Source organism: Papio anubis, chromosome 3 (assembly GCF_008728515.1).
Source record: "Papio anubis isolate 15944 chromosome 3, Panubis1.0, whole genome shotgun sequence".
Taxonomy (NCBI): domain Eukaryota; kingdom Metazoa; phylum Chordata; class Mammalia; order Primates; family Cercopithecidae; genus Papio; species Papio anubis.
In genome coordinates, this window is record NC_044978.1 from 139,138,245 (window position 1) to 139,153,340 (window position 15,096).

A 15,096-nucleotide genomic window follows, 5' to 3' on the forward strand; every position below is an offset into this window, starting at 1 on the left:
CTCTCCAATGTCAGTACCCCCATCCACACTCCCTCCTCTGCGCACCCAGCATCCGCATTCAAATGCTAAGCACAACAGTGGGATTCAGTGACCCAGAAGGAAAAGCCAGCCGCAGAGTGCCCCTTAGTCCCCAAAGTCATCTTGACTCCGCTCACTTCTTCCCCGCCCTCAGTTAAATATGCTTGTCTGTCACACATGGGCAAATGCCTCCGACATGACTGAAGGCTGGTCTCTTTGAGCAGACTGAGGCCACGTTGCAAAAGAAGTAATCTTTCCTCTATGTTGCCACAAGAAAGCAAGCCCTTAAATTGTGATCACACTATGCAAAACTGTCCTTTTTCTGAAGGGAGGTGGCAGCCCTGGCAGGGGAGAGCACAGAGCAGCTCTCTTTCATTTGTGGCCGCATCTGATCCACCTTTTTAACACACAGCCAATGTTCATGCGGAACAGAAAGCAAGCATCAAAGGACCAGACCTCCTCACCCCCCTCCAAAATTCCGCAGCCTTTGTTGTCACTGGAGCTGAGTGGTTATTGAACTTTGCAGACCTGCTGGGCCTGGAAAGTGAAAACACCCTCCCGAGCCAGCAGGGGTGGTTCTGTGTGCCTGGGAGATAGGGCTGTGCATCTGAAGGCCTGGCGGTTGCCATGGCACCCTGACACCGAGATCATTCCTTATGAATGTCACCGGGGGCTGTGACTAAAGTTGTTTATGAGTCAAAAGTCTCATGAAACTACAGGAGGAAATGATGACCGCACCTCGGCAGGTTGTGGGAAAGAAGGATGGAGTGTCGTGAAAGCTGACACGCTGTTCTCCCCTCTCGGTTTGTTAAGGAAGATGATCTTTAAATACATGTGGAGCAAGACACGCTGAACATGCTGATATTTCATTCGTCACTGTGCATGACACAATGAGGGAGAGGTAGTATTTTAAATCATATACTGGCCCGCTGTCGTTTTCACATATGACAATCTTGTGCTTTGTGGCTTAGCACGCAGCACGGGGCTTGAGCTCCATGAGGCCCCAAAGAGGCTGCCTTCTGCCCGTTTGGCTTCTTCTCTTCCCTTTGTTCCTCCCGTGTGAAGGGTTATCACTTTTCAAGGCTTTGGATCCAAAGTAACAGATAAGGAAGGTCGTGGGCACTTCCTCTTTCCTTAAGAAGAAGTTTTAAATAGCAGTGATCACTATTATTTCTGTAATACGGACAGAGGGAAATGGCTAGCCTAAGTGTGTGAAGATCACAGCAAAGGAAGGCAAAGATGATGGCCATGGCCGGGGGGTGGGGGAAATATGGAGATTCTACTTCTATTTCTGGCATATTTCCCCCACCCCGGAGGAAAGTGTATCTCTTTTTTATTTAGAGAATGATATATGAGAAAGGAGATCAATAGATTTCTCCTTTCTTCCTTTGAATGGAGAAAAAAAGAGACAAGAAGAAAAAGGGAGCAGAGAAGCCCCTCTCCCTTCTTCCACTCCACCCAGCAGCACGTGATTAGGGGAAAGGGAGGAGAGTTGCTGAGAAAGTAGCAGAAAGGGAGGAGAGACAGATGGAGGATGGGGGACATGGCACACTAAGGGATGCAGGGGGGAGAAGTTACTCCATGTGCACGCTCCTTAAATTAAACCTTTACTTGAAATTCAGATCTGTTTTTAAAAGTTAGAACATAATTCTTAAAATTCATGTTATAAAAATTAAGACTTGTTTTTCAAAAAGAATCCCTTAATATATATTTTTTCTGCAGCTAGCTTCCCTTGCTCATTACAAATATTATTCTATTAACAAATAGGATCTATAGAATGCTTTTGAGGACTTCTATATGGCCTATATTGATATACCCTTTTAGCCCACATTCTCTCTCCTCCTGAGGGTCGCCCCCTCTCCTGATTTCAGACAGACAGGATCTGCTTACCTCTGACACGGTGCAGTTGAGCTGGAAGATCTGCCCTTCTCCTTCCACCTGCCGCACACAGAGTTTGCAAACCAGCTCCACTGTGTTCAGGCTAAATCTTTCCAGGGTGAAGGTGCAGTGCAGGTTTCTTTGAGACCCACTCCAGACATGGTAAAAAGGAATTTCCTAAAGGATGTAAAAGTGTTAACCACAATTGAAGGACTAATACCAAAAATAACTCTCAGATGGTCTGCTGCTAGGTACTCTCAGTATCACACCTGTGGCCTCATTTAATCCTCACAACAGCCCCATGTTTAAGTACATCCTGGCCCCTCATCACATGAAAAACTTGAGGCCCGGAGAGGTTCAATAACTTACCCTGAATCACACAGCAAGTAAGTAGCAGGGTTGAGATTTGAACCTAAGGAGTCAGCCTCCAGAATCCATGTACCTAACCAGTCTGTCACATGTCTCTAATTTGCAACAAGAGCCATTGTAAATGATAAAAAAAAAAAAAAAAAAAAAAAAGAGTTTATACAATTCCCAAAATAAAACTTGCACACACCAGTCATTGCTCATTAAAAGAATCCCTGTTGTGACGTTCTGGAGAAAAGCAAGGAAAGTCTAAAGGATACTGCACTGATGCTGCTCCCTTTCATGCTTACATCCTTCTCTGCCCAGGACAGGGGAAGCCAAAACCCACTACAGTTGGAAACTTCAGACTCAATTAGCTGCCACAGAAGAGTTCTTGGCACCAAGCATAGAACAGGCTTTAATTTTCTAAAAGTCTAGACCACCTTACAGAGCCTATCCTAGAATCTGTTTTCAATAAAGGAAAGAAAAGGTTGCCACATAAAAAATGGGAGAGCATGGCGTTAAAAAGCGGTGGCTTCGGCGCCAAATCCAGTACAAATGAGAACTCCTTATTTCGTTTACTTGATAACCTGGGGCAAGTTACTTAATCTTTCCACTGCTCAGTTTTCCTATCTGCAAAAGAGTAAACAAAGAGTTTCTCATTCATAGGTCTGCTGGGGTTAAATGAGATAAACCAATGTATGAAGAGAGTGTCCAGCAGATGGTAAGCATTCAGCCAGGCTTAGCTTTAACTAATATCATATATCATATTATCATTATCATTAAAATAGTATTTTCTTATAATTGTATAAAGGAAATTACTTCTAAAACGGGGAGATTTGTAGAATTTTATGGCAATTGCAACACAGAGGAAAGAAGAAAGCAAAGGAAGAGGTGTACTGAGTAAGTCAGAAGCCTTCTGTCTCCATCAAGGACTGAGCTGTGCATAGAGAGTCTGGTGTGCAACCTCCATCAAAGCTCACAATTGTTAACAAACCAGTAGGCTTGTTTCCCATCATTCATGTGCAGAAACTTGACCAACGAGAGTGAGAATGGAGCCAGAATGTCTTCCCTTCAGTCTTCCAGTATGTCCATTGATTTACATCAGGAAATAGCTACCAGTTCAGCGGCAATGCTGGGGTTTGGGTTGAATTTGCATAAATATTAACATGGATTCACAGCTCTCTAAATATGTCTGCCGCTCCTAGGACTGTATATGAGGCTTGCAATCCCATCAAAGAGATTTTCTCAGAGCACAGGCTGACGGATGGAGGAGGGGAAAATTCCTTGAGGGTCTTGTGATTTTCCCCCAGGTATATACAAATGACACTTGGGACCCGTATTTTCTTGTCTGTTATTTAATAATATCCTGTTTGGGTTTTACTTTTACATGCTATTTCAGCTCTCCAAAGTAGGGCTCGCTCTAATTTTTCAATGTAAGGGTACTGGCGTAGGAAGGCTGAAGCCTAATTTGTGTCCCATGGAATAAACATGTCCTTCTGTTGTTTCTGTGAATGCATTTGAAGCTGTTTGTACCCATTGATGTGAACATTTAGTATGAAAATTAATTGAAATGATGGATTTGGAAGCCTTTCATTTATTAAAAATAAAACAATGATAGTACACTTATTTAAAGGAGGAATTTTTAAAAAGTATTCCTTCAAATATGTCTATAGTTCTCAAAAATCCTAAATACCCAAACTATTTTGGAGAAACAAGTAATGACATATGATTAATTTCAAGGAAGGGGATTTCCTATGTCCATATAATTTTAGACCTCTTTCTTAGAGATGTCTCCAGACCTTTTGTTCGGCTTGGGAACCTTACCTGATATTTAGCCAGCAATTTGCTCTTCCAGAGGGAATGGGCGATATCGTGAATTGACAGGCGCAGGTTGTGGGTGCTGCCTTTAAAATGAAGAGCCTTAGGTTCTTCTAGGAGCTGTCCTCCCATCTGTCTCTCAAGATGTAAAACTTCCTATAATGACATGCCCCAAACCCAAAGCACGTTATTGAACTGCATCACTTCTGTCAGCTCTCTCATTGAATACGTTTCTTTACTGCCTCCTGAATGGCAGACGGAACTTGCGCAACACCGTGAACACCCACTTTTGCAGCCTCGAGACCCTCTAATTAAAACCCCTCCCATTTTGTATGAGACCAGACCCTAATAACAAACCAGGTTTTGGCAGAGTCTACATCACACTGTTGTGGAGTAATTTCTGTACAGTTTACCCTTTACCCACTGATGAGTGGGGGACATAATCAAGTCGGGGGCATAACATCAGAACTCAAAACCAGAGAGCCATCAATTAAAGAAAAAATAGGTAGAAATGTAGACAAACTGATAAGAAGGTAGATTTTCAATTAACTTTTACAGAAAGGGACAAATAACTAGAAGAGATACTCATTCCTTGGACTTGATAAAAGCAACCAACAAATAAAAAATTAGAACCTGTTTTAGGCATTTAGTTCAATCTCTTATAGTTTCTTCAAGTACAGAAATAAAACCATAAAAATTTTGCTTAAAATGATGTATTGCATAATTCCCAATTTAAAAAATTTAGAATATGCTAATTATATATTCTATTAAAGGAAAATATTCTGATACAGATTAGGAAGGTTTTTTTTAAACACCAAATATTGAACTGAACAGTTACTCAAATTACATTTTCAAAAGAATACTTTATTTCTCGAGAATTGTGACTGATGAAAAAATTTGCTACATAATTTTCTTATACTATACAGATACAACATAAAGACAAATTCTATATATGCTTCCATTTCTCAGGCTAGTCAATGGGAGTTAATGAAGCATTTCCAACTGCAGCTGTAATTATCCAAACAGCCGGAACCATCCCTATGCACGTTACTCCTCTCATGCCTTAAAAGTTTTAATGGTACAAATACGTAGGAAATTTGTGACCCGTTTTAAAATAAGGGTCCATTTGTGACCCGTTTTAAAATAAGGGTCCAGGAATATATGGATTTTAGAAAAAAATCAAAGCAAAATATAATTTTTTCTTTGGTGATATTTCAATAGAAAGCAGGGAGTTCAAGAACATAGGTGTTCATTCAGACTGTGACATGCATGGATTGGGGACGCTTATTTTAAAACGGGTCACAAATTTCCTACGTATTTGTACCCACCAAGCACAGGTGGGTCGCAGTGGAGGATTTCAGGCATGGGAACCAGATTGCCTCATATTCAGAAAAATGCATCCACCTTGCATTTGTTGAATGAATTCTAACCCATGCACTTGTAGAGCAGTAAGTGTGGTGGTTACCACCATCATTGATTACATGCAAACAGCTCATTTCAAGATGTTGCGTTAGTGGTTCTTAATATCCATCATCTTTGGGTGAGGCCACTGTTCTGAACCGTGCAAGCTGCTCAAAGGTGTAAAAAAAATTAGGATAATGTGGAATGTGGTTGCAGACAGGGCGTCCTCTAATTAGTATCTAATGGAAGAGATGAGGCAATAACACACTGACGTAGACAAGTGTGTGGTCGAGCTGCCTGAGAGTATTGACCTGCTACTTAATGTTGCTGGCTGATGAGTAGCTATGGCTTGTGACAGGAGCCCGAGCAGTCAGCCAGCCCCCAGCCACAGTCAGCCAGACACCTTAACACATATGTTGTGTCATTGTCCCCCTAGTCTGCTGTGCCTGAGCTCAGCAGGCTCCGAGGGTCTCCCGTAGGCCACACAGACCCATCCAGCCCTGAGTCACACATGCTCCTCACAGAACGTGGCACACCCCACTCCACGACACCCCACTCCACGACAAGAAGCCAGCCATGTGGAAGTGGAGAAGAAAAGTGAGGGTTAATTGCAGTTTCTTCTGCTTCAGCAGGAAGGCATAATGAGCTTATGTTGATCATGTTTGGTGTCTAGTTAGCATAATAGAGAAAGCTGATGTTCCCAGTGAACCTGGCACCTGACAAATTCTAAAGCTAAAATGATGTTTGTTTATAAGCCATTAGAAGAAAAGAAACATAATTAGAAATCTTTGAGATTACAGTCATGCCAATCAATCAGTTCCAGCTTCTTTCCATACGCCCTAATTACCTCATCAAGACGTCTAAAGAGCAATCGATAGTAATTATCTGATTACTATAGATCTTCATTATGTCGAAATTATCTCCCTGGGATGTCTAAAAGAAGATGCATTGTATTCCGGGAGGTAATTGTACCCAACAATGTATAATCCACACCCCATTCCTACAATCAACATAGACTGCCAGAGGATATGAAGAGCATTATCAGTTTTCCTGGCAGGCAGGACATTGAAAAAAAAAACCCAAACTGCCTATTGGTCATGACCTTGAAGTCAGGAAATCTAACACGGCATTTTGAGTGCAAACTCTTCATTGGAGTCAGCCCAAGAATCAGGCTCAGTTTTTTGTTTCTTCAGCAACGATCTCAAAAGTCACGGTAAAGAATTCTCCCTAGTGGGGAAAAAGTCTAGACTGGCTTGGAGGAGCCCTATTTTGGACAGAAGGTACCAAGTGCCATTTTAAAGACAGTGGGACCACAGAACACACTACTTCCATAGTCTTAAGCTCGCCATTTCTCCATCACCCAGGAGTGACACAAAGCTGCAGCACAGAGATGGGAGGAACCTGACTTTTTTCTCCCTTCCATTTGGACATAAACCCTGGGGAAAGATAAACGGTTCATCAGGACACACCCATGCTTAGAGCAGAGGCTGTAAACATGTTTGCCAGAATAGTCTACCAGTCAAAACATTGAGCATGCATATTTATAAATTACATATCTCTATTATTGGTATGTTAATATATCACATTAGAAAATACACATCAAATTTAAAAATACATAAAATCCTGTGTTAATCTATCTTAGCATACAGCTAGGTACTCATATTGTATTTTTTTTTTGGTCCCAGTGGTTCATTGGGCCTGGGGTGTGTAAACTCCGTGTTGGAGACTGCTGGCTCAGACAGCTTGTCCTTTCACTGGTACCTGGGGAAGAATCCAGCCCAGCAGTGAAGGATTCAGTAACCTCACCACACTTCAACTTAACACTCCTTCCCGCAAAGTGGCAACTGGTATGGTTGCACTAAAGATGTTCATGACATAGGAAAGCATAACAGAAAAAAGGAGAGGACAACAACCAAGGTGTGAGTTAAAGAGATCTCAGTCAATCATCTAACAACTCCTGGGAAACGAGTATAATCTAAAACCACACAGGAACAGGAGCTGACTCGTCACATATGGCGAATCTCAAATAGAGTTTTGTGTCAGATGATAGAAGAAGCAAGCTCGCCCGAAAGGCTAATCAGGCTTTGTCTTGTGTTACCATTTTAAGTGTTATAACTTGAGATTTACTCCAGCAGAGTCCACTTAAAAATATGCTGCAACTTATACTTCACACAGCTTGATTTTCTGAATTCCTTGCACATGATCTTATTTTGGTTATTTATATGATACAGCTATGTAAGAGGACAGAACAATAACAAATATACAAATCAATAAGACATGGCTTTACAGTTCAATGTTTTCCTCTGCTTCCTCTTCCTGAGAACATTCATTCAACATCCATGAGACACATTAGGCTGCCAGGAACCATGTCAGGTCTGGAGCACACAGACAAGTAAGTCCCTGTCACTGCCTTAAACTGCCAGTGGGCTAATGGTCCATGGGGGTTGGGGGGTGACCTGTAAACATGTAACCACAACACAGTGTGCTCAGCTCTAAAACCACTTCCAGACAGGCTGCTTTTGAATCACGAAGGTTAGGATATTTCACACACCCTAAAAAAGAATATGAAGAAAATATATTTAAGGTCAAAAGATTTGGGATGACTTAAGAGAAATATCGTGACCCTGGAAAGAAATGCTATAGTAAGGATGCGGATCATCTGGCCTCTTTGTTCTCCGAAACCGGAATGTCAACTTCCTTTGCAGAAGGTGTTCTTTCTGCTGGCAGTTCCCCCACCTCAGTGGCCTGGTCTGGCTCTAGGTGAATCCACCTGTTGCTTTGACCCGCTTGCTTTGCATCTGTGAGAAGGGAGACAGTTTCTGACTTCCTTTTACAGTTCTTTTTTTCAAAATATTTTTAGAGACCTTCTTGCTGGCTCTGCAGCCCAGGCTGGAGTGCAGGTGGCATGATCATAGCTCACTGCAGCCTTGACCTTTGTGCTCAAGCAGTCCTCCCACCCCAGCCTCCCAAGAAGCTGGGACTACAGGCTCATGCCACTGCACCTGGCTACTTTTAACATTTTTTGTAGGGGCAAGGTCTTGCCTTGTTGCTCAGGCTGTTGTTGAACTCCCGAACTCGAGCAAACTTCCCACTTCAGCTTCCCAAAGTGCTGGGATTACAGGCATAAACCACTGTGCCCAGACCCCCTTGTACAGCTCTATCTGCACTCCTCTAACTTTTCCTTGCAAAGACACCCTCAAGAGTAGGTCATTAATAAAGGTGTCTGTAGCCCATGCACATCTACACATGCGAATCATCAGAGTCACCAGAAGCAGGCCATCTGCCTCAGAGCCCAGCGTCCGCCAGGGATCTGAGCAATCCTGTGGGAGGGCCTCTTTCCCCACTGCGGGCGCCGGCTCCAAAGCAAACTGGCCGGCCCTGAGTGAGGGCTGTATTGATTCAGGGAGCCTGTGAGGGATTGCTCCAAAGGCAGGGACAAGAGATTCCACAGTAGAAACAAGCAGCTTTCACAATAACCAATTAAACCAAGACATTATCCATGCCAAGCCATTAGCCTGGGCCACTTAAAAGCCACAATAAATCCAGGCTGTTTTAAAGGCTTGTGTGCACAAAGGAGGCACCTCTGGCCTGTACCCAGAATGCTTCCAGGCTCTTAGATGAGAGGATCTCCCCTTGTTAAGGCCTGACAGAGAGGCAGGAGGGAGGATACATCTGCCAGCCAAGCCACTCCTCCACTCTGGCCTGTCCAGCCCCCGAGATTCCCACTCTGCATTATGTCCGGGTTAGATTGCATCTGCCTCATCTGCTTCTCTTGTTCTCTCTCTGCCTGTTCCTTCCATGCCTGGGCAAATTTCCATTAACTATCAGGCTCACAGCTATTGCTCCTGGGGCCCCCAGTTTCATTCACTGGAATCACTGTCCCTCCATTCTGTCCATTCCCCATTCCATTCCATTCATTGTTCCATTCCATTCCATTCTCCAGACCCTTCCACTCCCCCCTCCACCCCTCCCCCTCCCCTCCACCTCCTCCCTCCACCCCTCCTTCACTCATCCTCCTCCATTCTCCACTCCTCATTCCACCCCTCCTTCCCTTCACCTCCTCCCTTTATCGCGTTATCATCTTGTCGCATCTTTATCATCTGCCGAAATAAGCATGTTTCCGCCAATAAGTCATCATCTCATGGCCATCTTCTTAATAATTCATCATCATTTATCGCATCGCCGATGAGTCATCATCGCGAAATAACATCATTTCGCGAAAATGGCATCATCATTATCCTATCATCATAGTCGCATTGTCATTGTCGTCATCATAATGCATTTATGCATGGCGCATCATCATATCCGGTATCATCATCATGTCGTCGTTCGTAATCATCATTGGCGCATCATCACATTATCGCATCATCATAAATAAAGTGCATCACATTATCATCATCGCGTTCGCATTATGCATGTCATGGCATCTCATAATCGGTATGTCATGTCATTCATTATCCTTAATCATCGTACGTAATAGCATCATCACATTATCGCACATCATCGCCAATGGCATCATCACCCTCCTTCCCCTCTTCCACCTCCACCTCCCTTCCACCCTCCTTCCTTCCTCCACTCTCCACCACCCTGCTCACCACCACTTTCCCATCCACCACCTTCTTCCTCAAGGCATGTGTTATGCCTTCCAGACCACCAAGTTATTAATTATTTGTAGATTATCTAGTCCATAGCTTCTTTCTCTCCTTCTCTGCCTCTGTCTTGTTTTTCTCAAATGCTTTCTGTCATTCTTTTCTTTCCCTTTTTAGAAGCAGTACAGGCTATAGAAAGGATGAAAGAAATGATTAAAGTTAAGTTTCCTTATGAAACCCACTGAGGAAATGTCCTCTTGAAGGGAGGCTGGGAGAGGTGCTTTCCAGGAAATCCAGGTTGTTTCACTCTGCTAGCCTTTTTCTTTCTTTCTTTTTTTTTTTCTTTTGGGGGCCGGGTGCTTGCTCTATCATGGGCTGGAGTGCAGTGGCATGATCTCCAGCTCACTGGCCTCTGCCTCCCAGGTTCACCCTTCTCCTGCCTCAGCCTCCCAAGTGACTGGGAATGCAGGCGCCGCCACTGCACCCAGTTTTGTATTTTTAGAGTAGAGGCCGAGGTTTCACGTGTGTAGGATGGTCTGGATCTCACAGTCTGCAGATCCCACCCGCCTCGGCCTCCCAAAGTGCTGGGATTACAGAGTAGGCCACCCAGCCCTGGCCTAAGCCTTTGCTTTCTTTATATTGTTTCTGGATGTTATTTCTCCAAGCAGTCTTCATGTTTGAGAGAAACACAGAACCACACATTGGCTGGATTTACTGCTGCCACGATGCCAGGCATCAGCAGCAGGAGCATGAGCAGGTGGAGGCAGATACTGAGGAAAAGTCGCTGAGATCGCTACATGGAGAGGACAGAACAGAAGGCAGGAAGCCAAGCAGCGGACAGCCTCGCACTCTGGCTGTTTTTTGGTTTGGTTCGGCTCTCTGGCTCCTGGAGATAGAACTGCTCTCCATGCTGGAGCCAGCACAGGAGGCTGAGTTGTACTGCAGTGGTGCCCCACCTTCACCTTGATTCTGGGACGCAGACACAAAGAACAGACCAGCAAACGTGCAGCATGCCACTCATGTGAAACCTCAAAAGGCCAGCCCTCAGTGACTGTGCTGACTGGTGTTTAAAAAAAAATCACATCTGCCATTTCATGGAACCTGCCTTTCTTCTGCTCATTCTTTAATCCTGTGTCGAAAACCTGCCCTTGTCATTTGGGGATGAGAAATCTGTGTCTTTGCTATGGTGGCTGTCACTGCTGTCTCTGTCACAGCTGTGGGGGCCCGTACTCCACCAAAGCAGAGGCCAAAAAGAGCGGCCATCCTTCTCTCCTCTTCTGCCAGCTTTTCAGCGACGCTGCTCTCAGGCCCCCACGCGCTGTCTCCTCCTCTCCAGCTTTCGGGGCTCAGGCTGCGGAGCCGGGCAGTGGAGAACATCTGACTGTCAGCCCAGCCTCTCCCACCTGCTCGGGTCAGTGTCCCTGGCGCCCGGCCTGGCTTTGCTCCTTTCCCTTCCTGTGTTCACGCCAGGGTGCTCTGCTCTCCCCCTGAGTTTATCTGCCTTACTTCTTCCCTAATAATAACAAGGCTGGACTCTGGTGCCCATCTGCAAACATCTCCCCGTCAAGTTGCTTCGTTTCTAGGGCTCTGCCTGCTGTTCCCACAGCTGCTGTGGCCACGGATGCTTGGTCTGAGCTGCCACTTCCAGCCTGCACAGTCAGGGCAGTTTGCGACACTTTTAAAGCCAAATGCCAAGGGGTGACACTCATGCAAGTAGCATGTCACTTGTCTACCTCTGGGCATGCTCGTAGGGAAACGGTTCTCTCTCACATCTATGTATTAGGAATAGGACTTTTTAGGTTTTTCTAGGACTTCTGAAGTCATCTTGTGTTTCTTTTCTCCTGTTAACATGCTGTTTTTAATCTTCTGTATTAGTTTTCTACTGTTGCCATAAGAAATCGCCACTAACATAGTGACTTAAAAAATAACACAAACTGATGATCTTACAGTTCTGGAGGGTGGGAGTCTAACACAGTTCTCATCGAGTTAAAATCAAGGTGTGTCAGTGGGGCTGCCCTCCTTTCCAGAGCCCCAAGAGGAGAATCTCTACCGGGTCTTCTCCACCTTCCAGAGGCTTCTCACATTCTTTGGCTCACGGTCCCCTTCCGCTGTCTTCAAATCCAACAATGACAGATTTCTCTGAGCCTTTTTCCACAGTCACATCCCCTTCTGACCATAGCTGGAAAAAGTTCTCCACCTTCAAAACCATATAATTAGACCGGACTCACCCAGATGGTCCAGGATAATCTCCTCAAATCACACAATCATATCTGCAAAGACTCTTTTGTCATGTAAGGTAAAATACTCACAGGTTTTGAATATTAACGTGTAAACATCCCTGGGTGGTGGTGGTGGGGGGTGTTATTCCGCATACCACAACTTCTGTTTTCTTTCTTTTCTCTCTCTTCAAAAAGTAAGTTCAACATAGCAAGTCATTTCTAAGATATATGATAGACCCAGGACCAGATTTCATAAGAAGATGATAAAAATGGGATAAATTTAGAGGCACCGAAAAGATCCCTGTGACTAAATGTCTAACCAACCAGGTTGCTATCAACCCTGAAACTCACCTCACAGTTAGATTCCAGTTAGATTTAATATCTTCCTTAAGCCATTATCTTCAAAATGCCACTGTAGTTTATATGCCCACCTAGGCATGGCAAACAGTGTCTGGTGTCTATTTTGTGCCAGGAGATTGAATAACTTTGATCTCCTTTAGAACTTCAAAGAGTCCTTGACGCAGACCAAATTACTGTCCTAAGAGGTCAAATTCAGCGACCAGGGTCACCAAGCTGATAAGTGGCAGAGCCAGTCACAGCAGCCAGCCCGACTCAAGCTCTCCTGCCGTACCATGCTCCCTCCCATACACACAGCAGCAGTGATGCACTAGAAACCTTTGATACACGTTTTGTTGTTGGTCTCTAACACACATGTTGCACAAATGAATATATTCGTTTAACTCCAGAGGCCGGGATCCTGAAAGTATACAGGTAAGGCTATTTTTGAGGTTGTTTGTGGGAACTATAAGAATAGGTATGGATTCTTACTAGGATATTTCCAGGGAGGATCAGCCTTAGAAGACCTAGAAGAAGCAAGCATGAGGGGTTCAGAGTTCTGTAAGGTCACAACTTGCCATGGAGGAAATGCCCGGAGGACAGCAGTGAGGAAGGTGACAGGTAACAGGATAAAAATATAACCACCTTCTCCCTGTAACAAGCCACGTCTGACTGTCCATGACTGTGGCCCAAGAACATGAGCATCACACAATTCTCAGCTAGACTTCAGCCAACCTCCTTTCTCTCTCTTCACCTTCCGGTGTTTCTTTCATTCTTCTCTTCTCTTTTCACATAATACAATCTTTCACAGAGTTACTCTATTACAGTTGGGATTAGGGCACATGAAATTTATCCAAGGAAGATCTTCTCCATGCCCCATGAGTCCATCAAAAAAAAAAAAGCCAGGTTATGTTAATACACATTATTTGGTTTGTATCACATATACATTTGTCAGAAATTCAATAAACATCATATACTGCCCATAATGTATGAAAATAACTCCTTTTTTATGTTCTGAATCTCAGAGTTTAGTATAAAACCCTTTATTCCAAAAAGAGACTCTCATGTATTGTACCCTTTGGATACCGGGACAGAAATGACTTATTTCCACATAGATGTATGTTTCTCCCTAGGTGTTTTTAAACTTACTCCAAATATAACCTTGCTCTCTGTTAATTGTTGGTCTATTTATACTAGGATTTAAGTCTTTGCAAATAATGAAAGGAAAACACCTTTTTCATTAATCACCTGAAGACGGGGGAAAAAGAAAAGCTCTGATACACCAAACTCAACCTTTTCAATAGACTTGACCTCTCTATTTGAATTGATTCCAAACTATTCTCACAATTCTTAGCATCTTTATCCTTTTATGTGAACACAACTAGAGCATTGTTCCCAGTGGTCCTTCAAGCACATGCACAGGAAAAAGCCCTCCTGAAAGGCATAAAATAATTCCACTGTCGCCCATCAGCCTTGACTTCTGCTCTGGTAGTCACTGCCAACACGCTAATTCTGTATCAGTGCTTTCAAATTGCTAAACGCAGCTTTTAAGTTTCAGGCGACCATTTTTGACCCAAGGCTTAACAAAACTCTGGGAAATTGTTACAAAAGCTGCCAAGCTCAAAGAGGTGGGTAGGAAGAAGAAAAAATGCATCACAGTTGCTTAAGACTGACTGCATTATCCATCCATATGAATAATATAAATAAATGTACAAATATATATATTTATGTAATATATAATTATATATTTATATTTTATATATTATATGTAATAATATATCTGTATAATATATACTTATATAAATATATAATATAATCATATATTAATATAATGAATATTATATATTTATATATAAATATTTATATATTATATATAAGATATATTATATATTTAAATATATTATACATAAATATGTATTTATATTATATGTATATATTATAATAAAATAAATACATATTTATTATATATTTTATATATAATAAAATAAATAAAATATATATTTACATATAATATAAATAATATATATTTACATATAATATAAATAATATATATTTACATATAATATAAATAAATGTATTATGTATCCACATAGATAATATAATCACATATAATAAAAAGTGATAATTAATATTCTTGAAATACACAGCTCTAGACATCGGGGCAGTCTTTTTGCAATAGCTCTCCCGGACTTATTCCCCAAGAATAAGTACTCCACTGGGCCTCCATCTCTGTCCTAGTCCAGCATTTCTGTGGATTTTTCTGCAATTTGTAAAGAATCTCCAGCACATAGCAATTACTATAAGAAAATATCAAATGCTGGTAAATGCAGCCTCAGGCATCATTTGCTATGCTGAAGATGGAGGAGGTCAGGAATTGGATTAAAGCACAAACAAGGAAGCAGAGATCCTTTTCATCAGAGTCAGAGGAAGTGAGAAGAGGCTGAAGTAAAAGGTTTGGAGGGTAGAGGACGGCAGCTGGGGGAGCTTTC

The 15,096-nt window shown here is 42.8% G+C and overlaps 1 protein-coding gene across 2 annotated transcripts in view; it reads right to left on the reverse strand.

Moving 5' to 3' along the window:
* The window catches only part of UNC5C (unc-5 netrin receptor C), a 381,402-nt gene that overhangs the window by 13,906 nt on the left and 352,400 nt on the right, over window positions 1-15,096 (reverse strand). For both annotated transcript variants that reach the window (XM_003898984.5, XM_009207211.4), the window contains 2 exons: window positions 4,069-4,218; window positions 1,909-2,073 (listed from right to left, as the gene is read on the reverse strand). In XM_003898984.5, the coding sequence (XP_003899033.2) occupies window positions 1,909-2,073; window positions 4,069-4,218 (315 nt within the window). The remainder of the gene's footprint in view (window positions 1-1,908; window positions 2,074-4,068; window positions 4,219-15,096) is intronic.